Source organism: Piliocolobus tephrosceles, chromosome 16, assembly GCF_002776525.5.
Source record: "Piliocolobus tephrosceles isolate RC106 chromosome 16, ASM277652v3, whole genome shotgun sequence".
NCBI classification, from domain to species: Eukaryota; Metazoa; Chordata; class Mammalia; order Primates; family Cercopithecidae; genus Piliocolobus; species Piliocolobus tephrosceles.
Genome location: NC_045449.1, coordinates 74,260,209 through 74,277,167, shown reverse-complemented (window position 1 = coordinate 74,277,167; position 16,959 = coordinate 74,260,209). Strand labels below are relative to the sequence as shown.

General features: G+C 59.5%; 1 protein-coding gene across 1 annotated transcript; it reads left to right on the top strand.

Annotated features, from left to right (window-relative positions):
- Positions 1-2,354: 2,354 nt before the first annotated feature.
- On the top strand, positions 2,355-8,330 carry NPTX1 (neuronal pentraxin 1). The gene is made up of 5 exons (XM_023211602.2): positions 2,355-2,953; positions 3,241-3,448; positions 5,475-5,719; positions 6,940-7,119; positions 7,816-8,330. The coding sequence occupies exons 1-5, from the start codon at positions 2,510-2,512 to the stop codon at positions 8,035-8,037; spliced, it is 1,299 nt and encodes a 432-aa protein (XP_023067370.1). The 5' UTR covers positions 2,355-2,509; the 3' UTR covers positions 8,038-8,330.
- Positions 8,331-16,959: the final 8,629 nt, after the last annotated feature.

Below are 16,959 nucleotides of genomic sequence, written 5' to 3'. Positions count from 1 at the left end.
CCCAGCGCCTCCTGCACGACAGTTGCAGGCTGGACCCGAGGGTCCCGGCCCATCCACCGTGGTCTCCTCCCCCGTGCCCCACAGTATCCAGAGGTCCCGCTTGCCCCAGACACTGCCCCAGGCTCCCCTCCCTTTCTGACGCCATCCACTCCCTTCCTCTGCGGAAGGGGGTCCCGCTCCTTTGTGCCGAGGTGCCAGGCCGCTGAGGTCTGGAGCCCTGGCGGAAAAGCCAGGGTCCCTGGCCTTGGGTGGCCGGAAAGGCTCCGCGGCTGCTGGGGATAGAGACGCCGGGCCAGGCTAAGGGCTCCCGCCCCGTCTAAACAGCCTGCCCTGGGGAGGGCCGGGCTCCTCTCTCCGCGCCCACGCGCTCTCCGCACTGTCCTGCCCCAGGCCTGGCGGGCGCGGCCTCCCTACCGGACGCGTGCGGGAGGGCGGCCAGGCCAAAGCGCTGGGGCCAGGAGGGCACCCGCCGGGCTTGCTCCCTGTTGGGGCAGAAGCCGCCGCGCCCGCGCGTGGGTAATTTCTCCCCAGGCGCGTTCCAGCCCGTGGAGCTGCTGGCACAGACCCCGTGTGGGGACCAGCAAAGCTAACGCCTCCCGCGACCTGTGGTCAGCAGAGCACGCGAGGGGCCGCGAGGCGCGTGGGTTTGGGGGCGCCGTGGCAGGCGAGCGGGGCCGGCAGAGCGGGAACCCGCACATGCTCCGCGCGGAGCCGAGGACAGGCGCTTGCGGGCCGCGGGGTCCCTCTGGCGCCAGGAAGCGGCGGCCGAAGGACACACGAGCTCGCAGCCCAAAGCTCAGGGAGGCTTAAAGGCTGAGACGCTGAACGCAGACGGAGGAGCTCGGGGGCTGAGGGGTGGGAAGAGGCCGCTGTTTCTCAAAAAAGTCTCCATCGAGCCGGCCTCTGCTCCCGCCCGCCGGGCGACCCCCGATCCCCGCACCCGGGGCTGCCCGTGGGTCTGTGCGGGCGAGGGACCCCCTCCCGACACCCAGCCCCCGGCTGCGCGCAGGGAAAGGCTGCAGAACGCAGGGACCAGGGAAGCCGGGGGCGGCGGGGAGGGGTCGGTCAGGTGGCCCCCGGCTCTAGCCCGGCCTGGCAGTCTCGGAGCCTCAGTTTCCTTCTCTGTACCACGGGAGCATGGACGGAGGTATTTCCGAGGTTTGACCACACTGATCGCCGCGGGGCTAGGCGGCGGCGCCAGCCCTGGTCCCGAGCCCCCAGCCTGGCGCGGGAACCCGGACGGGGATCTCGGGAGCAGAGTCCCGCGGTCCAGAAGAAGGCGCGAGCGCGCGGGTGCCGGGTGGGGTGTCCGAGCCAGCGCGGAGCTTCTCAGGTGGACGCCCCCAGCCACCTCTGGGACCCTTCCTGCTGGCCTTCGGGCCTGAGAAGTGGGCGCGGCTGGACGGAAGGGAAACAGCCCCCCACGCCAGGTGGACACCCGGGGATACCGGGCGCGCGCGGCGCCTGGCAAGGGGAAGCTGCTGAGGACGCGGGCGGCTGCTCCCGCGGGGCCGCTTCCGAAGCGCCGCTGGCTCCGCGCCTTCCCGAGGCCGCTACGAACGTCCAGCCCCGGCGACGCCGCCTGCCCGCGATCGGCCGGCTCCGCGGACAGGAAGGCTCGATCCGCTAGGGCGGCCTCCGAGAAGTCCCCAGCGCGCCGCCCGCACGGAGTGGGGGCTGAGAGACCCTGGGGACGGGGCCGGGTCCACAGAGCCCAGGAGCTGGGGCAGGGGAGGCGCCGGGGGCCCCGAGCTGCGGGAAGTCCCCGGACCCAGGCTGCCCGGCGGCTTCTCAACAGCACACGGACATCTAAGAAGCGCGGAGCGGCCCGGTGCCCCGCTCGGGACTTAGTGGCGCCGCGAGGCCTCACTCGGGCCTCTGACCACCGGGCACTCGGGTGTTGATCTGGGTCCTTGGGGACCCAGCCCGGCTCCAAACGCCCCCGGCCCGAGGGTGTTCAGAGCAGCCAGGAGGGCCGAACCGAATTCTGTCTCCCGGACCCGCGGCGGTTTCCCGCCCGCCTGGAGACCGTCGGAGGTTCGGGGACACCACGCAGGTGGTCCCTCCTGGAGTCCGGCCCGGAGCCCGACCTCCTTCCCCTGAGCTCTCGCAGCCTTCGGGGCAGCAGCGCCGGCCCAGACGGGGGCGGGGAAGGAGGGGGCTGCGGCAGCGCCCAGAAGGGCGAGGGGACGCGAGCGGAGGCAGCCCCGGTGGCGCGCTCGTGAGACCCCCGCCGCGCCGCGGGCCCGGGCCGCAGACAATTAAAGCGGGATTCCTCCCCCGCTGACGTCGGCGGCGCGAGGCCCCTCCCGCGGCGGCATAAAAGGCGCGGGCTCCGCAGCGCAGGCGGCAGTGGGGGCCTGACAGCGCGGCGGTGTGGACCGCGCGGCCGGAGAGCGCGGCGCCCAGAGCGCGGTCCGCTCGCGGAGCCACAGCCCGAGCCGGGTCCCAGTCGGAGCCGAGCCCCAGCCGAGCCGAGCCGGGCCCGGAGCGCCCGGTGCCCGCAGCCATGCTGGCCGGCCGCGCCGCGCGCACCTGTGCGCTGCTCGCCCTCTGCCTCCTGGGCGCCGGGGCCCAGGATTTCGGGCCGACGCGCTTCATCTGCACCTCGGTGCCTGTGGACGCCGACATGTGCGCCGCGTCCGTGGCCGCCGGCGGCGCCGAGGAGCTCCGGAGCAGCGTGCTGCAGCTCCGCGAGACCGTGCTGCAGCAGAAGGAGACCATCCTGAGCCAGAAGGAGACCATCCGCGAGCTGACCGCCAAGCTGGGCCGCTGCGAGAGCCAGAGCACGCTGGACCCCGGAGCCGGCGAGGCCCGGGCGGGCGGCGGCCGCAAGCAGCCCGGCTCGGGCAAGAACACCATGGGCGACCTGTCCCGGACACCGGCCGCCGAGACGCTCAGCCAACTCGGGCAAACTTTGCAATCGCTCAAAACCCGCCTGGAGAACCTCGAGGTCCGCGCGCGCCCTCCGGCTCCGGTTCCCCCTCCGGCTCGCTCGCCCCTCTGCCCTCCCCTACCTCGTTCCCTACCCGGCCAGGCATCCCCCAACCCCGCCTCAGTAGCGTGCGGGTGCCCGGCCGGTGCCTCCCCGCGCCGGCGAGGCCCCGCGGCGGCCGCTCGCCCCAGCTCCCTGCCAGGCCGCCCCCGCAGTCGCCCCGAGGGGACCGCGCCGCGGGCCTTCCAGCACGGTCCCCGCGCCTCGCCTAATGGTGTGGTTTCCCCCGCCCTTGCACCCCGCAGCAGTACAGCCGCCTCAATTCCTCCAGCCAGACCAACAGCCTCAAGGATCTGCTGCAGAGCAAGATCGATGAGCTAGAGAGGCAGGTGCTGTCCCGGGTGAACACCCTGGAGGAGGGCAAGGGGGGCCCCAGGAACGACACCGAGGAGAGGGTCAAGATCGAGACCGCCCTGACCTCCCTGCACCAGAGAATCAGCGAGCTCGAAAAAGGTACTGGGGCCAGGGGGAGAGCCGTGCTGCCTGCCCCCGCCTGCTTGCCCGACCCTGCCTCTTTCCTGATCCCTAACAGCCCAGCTCTGCACTGTGCAAGCCCCAGGTCGCCCCCCTAACCCCGACCCCTGCAGCCCTTTCTCATCCACCGCACCCCTTCCCAGGTTCTGGGCTCCTAGTCGGTGTTTCTAGCAGGGCTGGGTACCCTGGGCTGGGGCTGTCTCTAGGAAAAGGGAGCAGAGGAAGGGATTGCACAGTGCCCCCTCCCCCATCCAGACACACTCACACAGTCGCTGGATTTTTCAAGTCTGATTTGTTTAATCCTCAGTAACTTTGCACAGTGGCTGTTGCTGGCCCAAACCCTCCCTGCTTAAGAAAGCCTCTCTCACTGGTCCCCAGCCTCAGCGGACAGCAGGGTGCAGGCTGGGGCTGGGTGCTCTGGGTTCCCCGGCCGCTGAGGCTAGGCAGGTTTCTTCCCAGCTACCATGCCCCTGGTGTCCTCTCAGGGTCTCCAGCTCCTCCCCACTTCTGCCCTGAACCCTTACCCTGAGGTTTTCTCTTCTGAGTGACCCAAGCCCTGGCGTCTTTCAAACCCCTGAGGTTTCTCAGTCACCAACTCAGGCCAGTCGGCCTGTCACCCGGGGCTCCTCAAACAAGGTTGTAAAAGGGGGGGTGCCCGGTGCGGAGCAGGGCCATGTGACCCTGCTCAGACCGCAAAATGTGCCGGACAGATTTAAACAGTGCCATCTTAAGGCTTGTTATGTAACTGAAAAACAGATCAGAAGAAGGAAGGACCTCAGGAGGGAGGGAGAGGGAAGGAGGGGAAATTGGGGAATGAAAAACACACCGGAGAAAGGCCAGGGGCTGGGTCCCTCCCCATCCCCCATTGCAGGCCTCAATGGGTGGGGGGAGCGGCGGGGGTGCTGCACTGAGGGGGCCTGCCCTGCTCTGCTCCCTGCCAGTTGGTTTAGAGGAGGGGGTGGTTGCTGGCCGGGCAGCATGCCTTCTAGAAATAATTTTTGGCCTGGGGAACTGGTTTCTTTCTGGGCCCTGGGAGGACCACGGCTGCTCACCTAGGGGTTGGCCAGGGGGTGTACATTCCTGGGCTTTGGGCCTGGTACTGGTGCCCATTGCTGGCCAGGAATGTTTTGCCTGGAGTCAGTCACACCATACCCAGGGTGCCACAGTATATGGATGGGCTGTGGGGGCGCTCACTGGAGAAGTGGCCGGCAGGGAAGGGGGAAGGTGGGCCTTGTGAAAGGGGAGGCCACCAGGCCTGGCACCTGAGCTATGAGGATGCTCGCTCACCTGAGCGTGTGGCGGCATCCCAGAGCAGTCACCTTGGGGAGCCCTGGCTCCCGGAGTGCTCCCAGCTCCTTGCTGCCCTGCCCTCTCAATAGGGCTCCAGGCACAGTCCCTGGAAGGGCCCTGGAGGTTGGGAGCTGCCCAGCCTCACACCCAAGAGGCATTGGTGGATCAGATGCATGTCTGGCCTGGAGGGAAGTGTGTGGGCACCAGGCCCTGGCTGCTGGGTGGGGAGGCAGGAGCAGAGCCTGGATCGAGCGAGGAGGGGCTCTGCGCCCCACCCCGTCCTGGAATCAGGTCGGTTACTCTCAGGGTAGCTAGCCTCGTTCCTCCTCTGCAGCCACGCCTGTTCCTTGGGTTGACTGGGTATGCCCTCGCTTGGCGGCTGTCCCCATTCCCTTCTCACGCCCACCACGCAGCCCAGTGTAGATGCGGCAGCCCACCAGGCCCTGCACCCCACCCCCACCTCCACAGGGATGCCAGCATGTGGGAGTGACAGCCGGCCAGACCCAGAGTGCGGAGAGCTTGGGTCAGCTCTTTACGGACGGCCCTGTGCCTTGGGGCAAAGTACTTGACCTGGGAAGCCACCCGCTCTGCGTCTCCAGAATGGAGACCGGAGCCTGCCGTGGCCACATCACAGAGCTTGGTGGGGACCGAACTCAACTCAGACACCGATAAGCACTTCACGCAGGTGCAGATGTCAGGACTGTGTCCTCCGCAGGTCAGAAAGACAACCGTCCCGGAGACAAGTTCCAGCTCACGTTCCCGCTGCGGACCAACTATATGTATGCCAAGGTGAAGAAGAGCCTGCCTGAGATGTACGCCTTCACTGTCTGCATGTGGCTCAAGTCCAGCGCCGCGCCAGGGGTGGGCACGCCCTTCTCCTATGCTGTGCCCGGCCAGGCCAACGAGCTGGTCCTCATTGAGTGGGGCAACAACCCCATGGAGATCCTCATCAATGACAAGGTAGAGCACCCCCCGGGCTCACAGGACGGCAGGGCGAGGCCCCTGGGCCCCAGCTCATGTCACATGCTGGGACAGGGCTATGGTGGCCTCAGATGTTGATGGGACCCCAAGGAAAGTGTTTGCCAGCTGGGACTGAGGGAGGGGGAGGGTGAAGACCAGGAGAAGCGGAAGGGGCACCTTCCCAGTTGCCTCCTGGGGTGGGTATGGGAGAAGGCAGAGAACGAGCCATGGGGCCTGGCCCTGCCTGATGATGTGGTCTGGACTCCTTCTCCACCAGCTGGCCTTGGAACTGGCTTTGCCCCTTCATAGCAAGGGCCCAGGGATGCTCTAGGCTGATGAGGGGGCCTTAGAGACTTTTCCTGAGTCCGTCTATCCCACTCAGCCCCCTAATTCTTGGGAGGAGGACAGGTCTGTGTGACCCTTTGGAAGAGGACAACACGGGCAGCCTTTCCCTCTAGTGAACCTTCTCCATCCTCCCCTGTTAGCTATGAAATTAGCTGCCGGGAGGCCAGCAGTGGTAGTCAGTGGCTAAAACCAGGGCTGGGAAGTGGATTCCACGTCCTTGTTCCTGTTGCTCTTCCCCACAAAGGGCTGTGCCATTCTGGGCCCCTTTTCCCCAAGCAAAAAGGGTGTGAAGTTTCTTTCCTCACTGCTGGACTGTCATCCTTCCCACCTGGAATGGCAGCAGGAGAGTGAAATTCCAGGTGGGAGGCTGGTCTGAGCTTTAAAAGGCATCGTACTCCATGACATCTCTCAGATCCTCGGCAACACTTGCCATGTTGTAGAGCGAGAGGGTGTAACAGCTAGAGATGGGACGCTGGAAGAGACAGGAGAGGCCAGCAAGCCGGCTGCACAGGTGTCTCACGGAGGCCTGAGAGGCAGCCGTGAACTCAGACACCAGGGACGGCTCTCCATCCAAGTGCTTGTTGTGTAGACTAGCAAAGAGGGAGGAGGGTGAGTAGGAGTGAAGACTGTGCACCCACATGGCCCTTGGGGGTTCCCTTGGTAAAATATTACATTTCCTGTGTGATTCTGTACCCCACTCCCAGGCGGGGCTGACAGACGCTGAAGTCTGGGGCAGTAGGTGCTGTGAGAATTCAGTAATAGTTCTTGATATTTACTTTGCAAGTAGAGATAGGAACAACTGAGGCAGTGAAGATTACGGATTCTGGGCTGTACCCCTGTACCCACCAGCTGGCATCTGTCATTCTCCTTCCCAGGTGGCCAAGCTGCCTTTTGTCATCAATGATGGCAAGTGGCACCACATCTGCATCACCTGGACCACCCGGGACGGGGTCTGGGAGGCCTACCAGGATGGCACGCAGGGTGGCAGTGGCGAGAACTTGGCACCCTATCACCCCATCAAGCCCCAGGGCGTGCTGGTGCTGGGCCAGGAGCAGGTACTGTGCTGGATGTGGTGGGGAAGGGGAGAGAGCTCCGGAACCAGAGGCTGGGAAGGGGAAGAGGAGCAAGGAGGGACGGAGGTGGCCGGAGAAGTGGTTCCCCTGAGAAGCAGCCCGGGGAGCAGGCCGGGCAGGGCCGGTGCCCTGGGTGGACTCGCGCTTGAACTTCCTGCGGGAGTGAGCTTTGGTTTCAACGCTCTCAGAGCTGCAGCAACACTTTCTTTGGCATAGGAAGGCCAATTCTGCTTTTAGTGATGAATAATTTAGTTCCCGTGAAGTGGTTTGTCTCCCGTTGGGCATCTGGGAGGGAGACGAAGGGATGGAGAATCTGGGATGTCTATCTCTGTTGGGCAGCTTTAGATGGCATGGAGTGATGTCTGGGCAGGGGCCCCCAGGTCCTGCTGCTAGAGTGGTCCATGGCTTCGGGACCAGCTGCAGGAGGGGCAGAGTCCGTCCCCCCAGGAGAAGCTCCAGGGCAGAGGTGGTCGGTGCCATCCCTTTTCTTGGGTCCTCTCAGGGGAGGGACGGATGTAGGGCTGGAGAGTTAAGGACAGGGAGACAAAACGGCACCCAGGAGTGGCCGTGAGAGTCCATAATGGGGCAGGCACAGAGGCGCTCAGACCCCTGGCCTCGGGATGGGCCCTCAGATCACCTGGTGACCTCTCCAGCCTCATCCTCTGTTTTTCTCCAAAGGACACTCTGGGTGGTGGATTTGATGCCACCCAGGCATTTGTGGGTGAGCTGGCCCACTTCAACATCTGGGACCGCAAGCTGACCCCCGGGGAGGTCTACAACCTGGCCACCTGCAGCACCAAGGCACTGTCCGGCAATGTCATCGCCTGGGCCGAGTCCCACATTGAGATCTACGGTGGAGCCACCAAGTGGACCTTCGAGGCCTGTCGCCAGATCAACTGAGCGCGGCAGGCCAGGCTGAGCCCGCCCGCCCTCACCCCCTGCTTGTGCGGCGATGATCTGTTTCGTGCGTCTCTTCTCTCCCTTTTCCCTAGGAATGAACCGAGGCCGTCGCCCCTGCACATGCACACGCACACAGCCTGGTTTTGTCCTCATGCACACGAAGCAGCCCCTGCTCCCAGCTGTCCCCGCGGAAGCCCCACTTCTCTGTAGGAGCCTGGACTCTCTCAGGCGGGCCCCGTTCACAGCTAAAGTGGGCGCTGCGACGTTTTGAACAAGGCAGAAGTAGGTGAGAGCATCTGTGTGTGCGTGTCTACATGTGTGTCTACATGTGTGCGTGTGCGTGGCTGGGGGAGGCCTTTTCTTAGAGGACGTACTTCATTTCCTTCTTTCTTTTGTCTTTGGAAAAATCTCATGATGAAAACTCGTATTTGCCAACTTTGTTAGCTGCGTGCGTGCCTTGGGGTTGCTGCAACCTCAGTACACGCATTTGTCTTTGTTTGCAAACCTTTTTCAGAGCGACATATCTTTATATTGATGTAATAAATGCCTTTTAGTGGGTTGTCAAAGGCCAGGGACGGGGTCTCTCTACAGAGAACTTTTACTTTGTAATAGAAGTGAATTGTCTCTGAAGGGTGAAGGCGGGCTGTCATGGGATGTACCCTGTGCTCTCCCGTGGAGGAGAGGGGATGGCTGAGGACACTGGCCCTTACCCCGGAGCCAGCCAGCATCCCTCCCTGCTGTTTGCATCTGAGAGCAGCACAGGGCCTGGGAGGCTGGCCTCAGTGCCCAGCTCAGCCTGCTCTGCCCCAGGAAGGCCTTGCCCTCGGCCTTCCTACCTGCTCAGATCCTGCAAGGCTGGGGTCCGCCCCTTCCTTCTCACCTCTGGAGCTGTGCTACTTCAGCCCGGACAGCCCTGAGAGAGGAGCGTCCCACCCACAGCCCAGGAAGCCAGGCCCCAGGGCCCCTCTCCTTTGGCCTCCGGCAGTGCAGACCAAAGGAGACCTTTTAAGGAAAGAAGCCGTGTTTCGCTGAAGACCTGGCCACATGGGGCCACTGGGACTTCAACCCAGCCCGTTGGTGGGAAGGTCCTCTTCGGGGACCTTTGACAGCCATAGCCCTCCCAGCACACCAGGCGCCAGGTGAGCTGGTTCAGACCCCTCCAAGGGTACTCCGGAGACCTCACACGTGGAGCCAGGCCTGGCCAGGGTGCGGGCCTGAAACCCACGCCTCCATGTCACGGGGCTCACGGCCTACAGCAGCCTGCAAGCTGCCACTGGCCGGTGACACTGACACCTGAGCGGTGTCCAGAACCTTTGCCTTTTTCGTTCCCCGTGAAAAGCAACATGGACATTTCCTTCTAGTCCTTCCAAGGAGGGGAGAGAAGTGCGTGTGTGTGTGTGTTGTGTGTGTGTGTGTGTGCACTGAGTGAGAAAGAAAGTAGACTCGGGAGACCCTGCCCAGGGTGGGGGAGCTTCCTGCTTTGCACCATTTGGTGGTCGCACGCCCCGAGGGCACCCCGACTCTGTCTCCAGGAGTCTCATCAGCAAGCGGCTGATAAGTCTTTCTAGAAATTCTACTGCACTGCCTGGCTCAGCTGCAGCTGCAGACATTTCTGCAGGAGGAGCAGGTGTTTCTGTCTTCTGTTCCTTCTAGGGCCACCTGTCCCCTTAAACACAGGTCCACGTTGTGTCAAGAACCTAGTGCATCTGTGTGTGTCTGTCAGTGTCTCTGTGTCAGTGTTCTCGTGGGTGTCTGCACGGTACCCGGCCGCCGTTCTGCAATGCATCACTCCCGCGGAGGGGGTGCAGATCAGGCGCCGCGCTGCGCGTTGTTGTTCAACAGTAGCTTTTTCTTAGATAATCGTGCTTCATCAGCGCCTGTCGGGTTGTGGCATCCTTGGATCTGCAGGGATCTTCTCTGTTTGCATGTTCCTCGGGGTGGCGTGTTCCTTGCTCCCTGGGTCCGACGTGTGTTCCCGCACCTGCATGGACTGCCCTGGTTCTGTGTTGTGTGCCGAGTGCCGCCCAGTGTTCTGTGACCACCCGTGTATCTACTGAAAATGGCTGGGTAAGCAAGCCAAGGGTGTTGGAGGAGGTCAAGAGAGAGCTCAGTTTCCCTCTCCCCCTCCCCAAACACACCAAGAAGCATTTTTAACGTGTAGGTTGAGAACAAGCCTGAAGGATTCCCATAGCTGGGAGCCAGCGAGAGAGCTTGGAGTCGCCTCTCTAGACCAGATCTAGCCCCACCCTCACTCCAGCCATCTCGGAGCCCTTGTGCAGGCAACACCCAGTGCGGGCTGTGCGGGGTGCTCCCCTGCCAGCACCTCCCACCAGCCCCACCCCTGCCTGCCGATCTACTGGACCGCAGACCACCTTCTGCCCCCATGGGCCAGGTGGGAGCTGTCCGTTCAGGACCACGAGCCATCCTCTGCCCTGACTAGCGAGGGGCAGAGCACACCCCAGTGCTTACGCCTCCACCCCTGCAGCCTCCTGGCCTGCTCACCTTCCTTGCCCCTCCTCTGACCCACCCATGGTGCCAGGGCCGAAGCTGACCTTTAGCTCCCTCCCGCCCCTTGCTAGGGTCTGAGCCAAGCCCCTCGACTCCCTCACTGTGTTGACACTTGGCACTTTGCTGGCCCCGAGAAAGGTCGATGACACAGCCGCAAATCTAATCCACGTAGTTCCCATCTACTCCTTAATCTGATTGATGTTCCCTCTTGCACTGAATAATACATGCCTCTCTCAGGTAAGCCATTTTATAAAACAAGAAGATAAAAAGCACTGTTGAGGCAGTGTTTGCTTTTGCCGAGCTGGTGTCCGACAGCTCCCTGGGTGTCTGGGGTGGGAGAGCTGTTGACAGAAGCTCTCCGGGCCCTCAGGGGCTTAGATCCCACTTGAGTCGTAAGCCTTCTTGCTTTTGATAACACAGTATTATTTCTCTTACTGTAGAAGAAAAAGTTTATTACCAAACAAGAGTATTTTTATGAAAGAAAAGGACAAACCTATAAATTAACTCAACCTATTTCTCCCTTGAAAATACTTTCAGGCTCCACCAAAACGTAGAACTGAAAGCATGTATTTTGGAAGAAAGAGATACATTTTGTATGCTTTCTTTTCCTTTTGTAGATTCCCAGTTTATTTTCTAAGACTGCAAAGATCACTTTGTCACCAGCCCTGGGACCTGAGACCAAGGGGGTGTCTTGTGGGCAGTGAGGGGGTGAGGAGAGGCTGGCATGAGGTTCAGTCATTCCAGTGAGCTCCAAAGAGGGGCCACCTGTTCTCAAAAGCATGTTGAGGACCAGGAGGTAAAACTGGCCATTTACGGTGAACCTGTGTCTTGGAGCTGACTTACTAAGTGGAATGAGCCGAGGATTTGAATATCAGTTCCAACCTTGATAGAAGAAGCTTGGGTTACATGTGGTTCACATTAAGAGAATAGAATCCTTTGGAATCTTATGGCAACCAGATGTGGCTTGACGAAGTCATGGTTTCATCTCTTAAACACAGTGTGTAAATTTGTTCAACTAACGATGGGAAATGTATTACTATTGTACACAGTGGACTTAAGCGCAATTTGTTGAAAGGGAACAAGTCATTTAAGAGAAAAAAAAAAAAGCCCAATACTTAGAGTCCCAATTTTGTCTTATTTGCCAAAAAAAGAAAAAAAAAAGCAAACCCCCTAGAGTTGATATTGTTATAATGTATATACTGTATAATATGAAAGAGAATCGATGTATCTTACTTTTTCATTATTTGCTAACCAAAGCTGTACATTTTTCATATGATCTGCAGCCTTTTGGGTATCAAATGGGTCAAAACCGTGGGACCTGCCACCTCCCATCAGCAATTCTGGAAATGCACTATTTCTACTGGTATTCTTGCTTTTTTTTTTTTTTTTTTTTTTTTTCATTTTCTTGCTGAAATGACATGAATTGTTGAGTTTATTTTTACACAGTAAAGAGTGGAGAAAGACTGTGGTCTCCTTAGAACGTCTCTTCTTTTCCGAGGCTTGCCAATGCCACCTCCCCCTGCAGCCACCCCTCTTCCCCAGCCAGGCGCAGGTGACCCTCGCCCGCAGGGGGTGTGTGCCTCGCTGGTACATTGCCCTGTGCCCTTTAACAACCCCACACCATCTGGTGATGCTGGATGCTGCATGGAGGGGTGTCCATTTCACAGGGGCAGCTGACACAGAGGCAGAGAGTGGCTCAGTGATTCCCCAACTCAGTGAGGCTGCTCGGCCTGGAATACAGGGTCACTCCCCATTCCCTGTCCTCTCCTGGGTGGACTCGAGGTCCATAGCAGGGTCCGGGCTCGAGGTGGCCCGGGCTTGTGCTGAGGCAACTCTGGCAGTCCTCTGCCCCAGCCGGCTAGCGGGTCCTTAGCCACGTCTGGTTGCCTTCCCACTTCGAGAGTCCCAGGCCCCTTCCCTGCACTTGTGTGAGAGTGTCTGAGAGTGTCCCTACAAAGGGATAGATGGCCTCGGGAGCACTGGGCCTTGGGCTGAGCTTACCTCCCTGTCCCCTTTGTGGACCTGGCTTGACTCTGGATGTGTTTAGAGCTTGCGAGCTGTTCCCTCCAAGGGACAGAGTGATCAGGACCCAAGTGCCCTGGGATGAGTGATTCTAACACACTTACAACCTGAAGTCAGGGGACATGGAGCCAAAATCACCTGCCCAGTGGTTTGGTTGGTGCCCCCCACCTCACACACGTACACACACACAGATGCACACACACACACACGCACACACTGGGTTGGCGGAAGGGACTGGTCACTCTGGCTTCCTGTTGGCATCGCCTGGGGATTCCCTGCCCAGTGCTCTGGTGTTCCCTGGCAAGGAGTCAGGAGTGGGGGTTTGGTGGGTGTGAGCGAGCCACCTGTCACCTGTGGAGGGAGAAGGTTTGGCCTCAGCAAAGCAGGCAGGGAAGCCCCTGTATCCCTGCAGGAAGAGCCTTGGTCAGGAGACAGAGGCCCTGCCAGGTAGGAGGCCGCTGGCCTGTGTTCCCAGAGCCATTCTCGCTGGGTGCTGTTCACCCCAGGGCGCACGCTCATGGTCGGGCCCAGGATTATGCCGATTCCAGCGGCTCCAATGTACACACCACCTCATACCTCCCACTCAAGAAAGTGCAGAGTTATGTCTGTGATAACGTCACACATACGTTTCTAATTTCTATGTGAGAGTGCATTCAAACACTTAGGTTCTTTAACTGTCATTAGATGCGAAGTACTTTCTGCACTTCTCACACCTGATTTTGGCTCATCCATGAATGCCTTCAGGGGGCCGTGGAGCTAAGAACAGCTGCTTGGAAGGAAGCCACGGGCCTTGCAGCTCGGTGGAGTAAGGTGGGAGTCTGGGCAGTGGGACATGGGCGCAAGAGGTTAAAGCCAGAGGGTGTCTTGGAAGTCATTAACTTCAGCAGCCTCTCGGGTGCCTGAAACTGTCCTCGGCTTGCACACTTCTGGTGATGTGGAGCTCATTACCCTAGAGAGGCATTCTGGCCTATTTTCAGACGGCTCTGACTATTGACAAGTTTTCTTTTGCGCTCCTGTCTCTTCTTTTTCTGACACTTCGTGCTTGGTTCCTTGCATTGAGCTACAGCTCCTGCCCATCTGTCCTGACATAGAAAGACGGGGCTCCCTGAGTCTTCACCAGTTCTGCCCCACGCAGCAGCCTCCTCAAAGTGCACTGGGCCAGGGGTGGTACCTGCATGGCAGGTACTTCTGTCTCAGTCCCTGTGGAGAGGGAGATGGTACATCCAAGACCTGTAAGAGGTCAGGGCCTTGAGGGTCTGGGCTTTGAAGAACCTTGAGGGTCGTCTAGTCCAGCTCCCCCACTGTTCAGATGAGGGGACTGAGGCCCAGAGTGGCTCGTTCAGAGTTGCGCAGCTTAACAACCAGGAATCAGAACCCAGGATTCCTGACGCTCAGCTCAGTGCCTTCACCTGCCTGGCTAAACAGCAGGGTCCTGACCTGTACTGTGGGGCTGGTAGTACTCTCTCTCAGGGCTGTGAAGATGGGATGAGGAGCTGTATGCATGAGGCCTGGTATGAGCAGGTACAACTGGGGGCAGACCCCCTACTTTGTGCCATACCAGGATACCCTCCTCCAGCTTTGTCTCCTGAAGGCCGGACACCTCCCCTCACTGCCCACAGGCCCTTCCTCATGCATCAGTCCCTCCTGGGACGCCAAAGACCCAAGGTGAGCTGGGAAATGTTGCCTTCAGGTTGGACCATGGGGCACCCCAGCTGCAGCCCCTGGACTCCAGTGCCCCCCATGTCATCCATACCAGGAAGCTCAGGATGTCTGGGGGTCCCCTTCTCAGCTCCTGAAGGCTGCATCCCCCACCCCCATGTGGGACTGCAGGGCACCTGTCCTCGGATCTCTCCCTCCCCACCCACTGAGCTGCTCTAGGACTTGTCAAATCCCCCACCCAAGCCCCCTAAGCAGCAGCAGGGGAAGCTGGACCAAGCCCTGGAAGGTCTGGGGATGTGGCTTGAAGTGGCCCCCTGCAAATGCAAGGCCTCTGGAAGCCCCTGCATTTATCCTGGAAAAGGGCATCTGGCTCCAGGTCCCCCAGCTGCCCTCTTCCTGTGTTTGGTGCTCCAGGAAGCCAGAAGTGTACGGCCTTGAGCCCAGCTGTGGGCTCCTGGAGCAGAGGCATCCCAGTTGAGGGAGTCCTGGCCTGCTTTTTCCCTGTACCCATTCCCTGCGAGGTAGCTGGGGTGGGCTCATCCCCAGCAGCACCCTTTTGCTGGCACACAAGCTCCTTCAGCTCGAGGAGGTGGCTGCTCACACACCCACATCACGCACAGCTAAGTCCCTGTGGCCTCGGCTTGCTGAGACGTCTGCCCCACGGCCTGAATGTCCTTCCTCTCCCAGATGCTCAAGGCCTGGCCTGGGGTGCTCCCTGGAAATGCCACAGACTCTCCCTCTGCACACACTGGTCACACATTACCCTCGTATTGGATTTTTAAATAAATGTTTCTAACAGTTTAACTCTTAAAACCTGGAAATCGGCTGGGCATAGAAGCACGTGCCTATAATCCCAGCACTTTGGGAGGCCGAGGTTGGAGGATCACTTGAATCCAGGAGTCCAAGACTAACCTGGGCAACATAGTGAGACCCCCTATCTCTACAAAAAGTTTTAAAAACTGGGAGTGGTGGCCTGTGCCTGAAGTCCCACCTACTGGGGAGGCTGAGGTGGGAGGATCCCTTGAGCCTGGGAGGTGGAGGCTACAGTGAGCCATGATCCCACCACTGCACTCCAACCTAGGTGACATAGCAAGTCCCTGTGTCAAAAAAAAAAAAGTGCCCCCACGTTGGTTTGTTATGGTTTGAACTGTGTCCCCCAGAAATACAGCTCCAAGTCCTAACCATGGTGCCTGTGAATTTTACTGTATTTGGAAACAGGGTCTTTGCAGATGTGCTGTTTTTATAAGAAAAGGAGAGGCCAGGTGTGGTGGCTCACACCTGTAATCCCAGCAGTTTGGGAGGCCAAGGCAGTTAGATCACCTGAGATCAGGAGTTCGAGACCAGCCTGGCCAACATGGTGAAACCCCATCTCTACTAAAAATATAAAAATTAACTGGGTGTGGTGGCACACACCTGTCATCCCAGCTACTTGGGAGGCTGAGGCAGGAGAATTGCTTGAACCCAGGAGGCAGAGGTTGCAGTGAGCCAAGATCGCACCATTGCACTCCATCTTGGGTAACAAGAGCGAAACTCCATCTAAAAAAATTTAAAAAAAAATAAAAAGAAAAAGAAAAAGAAGAAGAAGAGACACAGAGGAAGACAGACAGCCTGTGATGATGGAGTCAGAGGCTGGAGGGATGCAGCCGCAAGCTGAGGTGTGCTGGAGTGACAGAGTGAGACCCTGTCTCAAAAACAAAAACAAACTTGAAAATCCTTTTGTCGGCCGGGCGTGGTGGCTCAAGCCTGTAATCCCAGCACTTTGGGAGGCCGAGACGGGCGCATCACAAGGTCAGGAGATCGAGACCATCCTGGCTAACACGGTGAAACCCCGTCTCTACTAAAAAATACAAAAAACTAGCCGGGCGAGGTGGCGGGCGCCTGTAGTCCCAGCTACTCGGGAGGCTGAGGCAGGAGAATGGCGTAAACCTGGGAGGCGGAGCTTGCAGTGAGCTGAGATCTGGCCACTGCACTCCAGCCTGGGCGACAGAGCGAGACTCCGTCTCAAAAAAAAAAAAAAAAAAAAGAAAATCCTTTTGTCTCACAGCTCCTCTAGGAAGGACACTTACATTTCCTGAGACTGACCTGGTCACATGAGGAGTGGGCAGTGGCCTCCCAGCCTCCATCTTCCCCACCCCACCCCAGCACAGAACAATAGGTTAGGGCCAGGTGCGGTGGCTCACGTGTGTAATCCCAGCACTTTGGGAAGCTGAGGCAGGCGGATCACTTGTGGTCAGCAGTTCGAGACCAGTCTGGCCAACATGGTGAAATCTCATCTCTACTAAAAATACAAAAATTAGCCAGGTGTGGTGGTGGGCGCCTGTAATCCCAGCTACTCCAGAGGCTGAGGCAGGAGAATCACTGAACCTGAGAGGCAGAGGTTGCAATGAGCTGAGATTGTACCGTTGCACTCCAGTCTGGGCAACAGAGCTAGACTCCGTCTTAAAAAAAAAAAAAAAAATTAGAACAACAGGGTAGGATCAGATGGTCTATGTGGTCCCTTCAGGCTCTCTCTGGTGCCCAAGGGCTGGCCTCCAACTCATGAGGACCTGTGGCATCCCTCTGTGGAGGCCACCAACCCTCCCTGCACCAGCCCTCTCCTCCCTCCTGGCCCCGGAACTCGGCCCTGACACACCATTGGTCTGGTGGGCCTAGGATGTGCCTTCACCAGACTTTTCCTCAATGGTGACTTCCCCACTGGAGACTCTGTTGCCCTTCCTCAAACCTCAGGCCAGA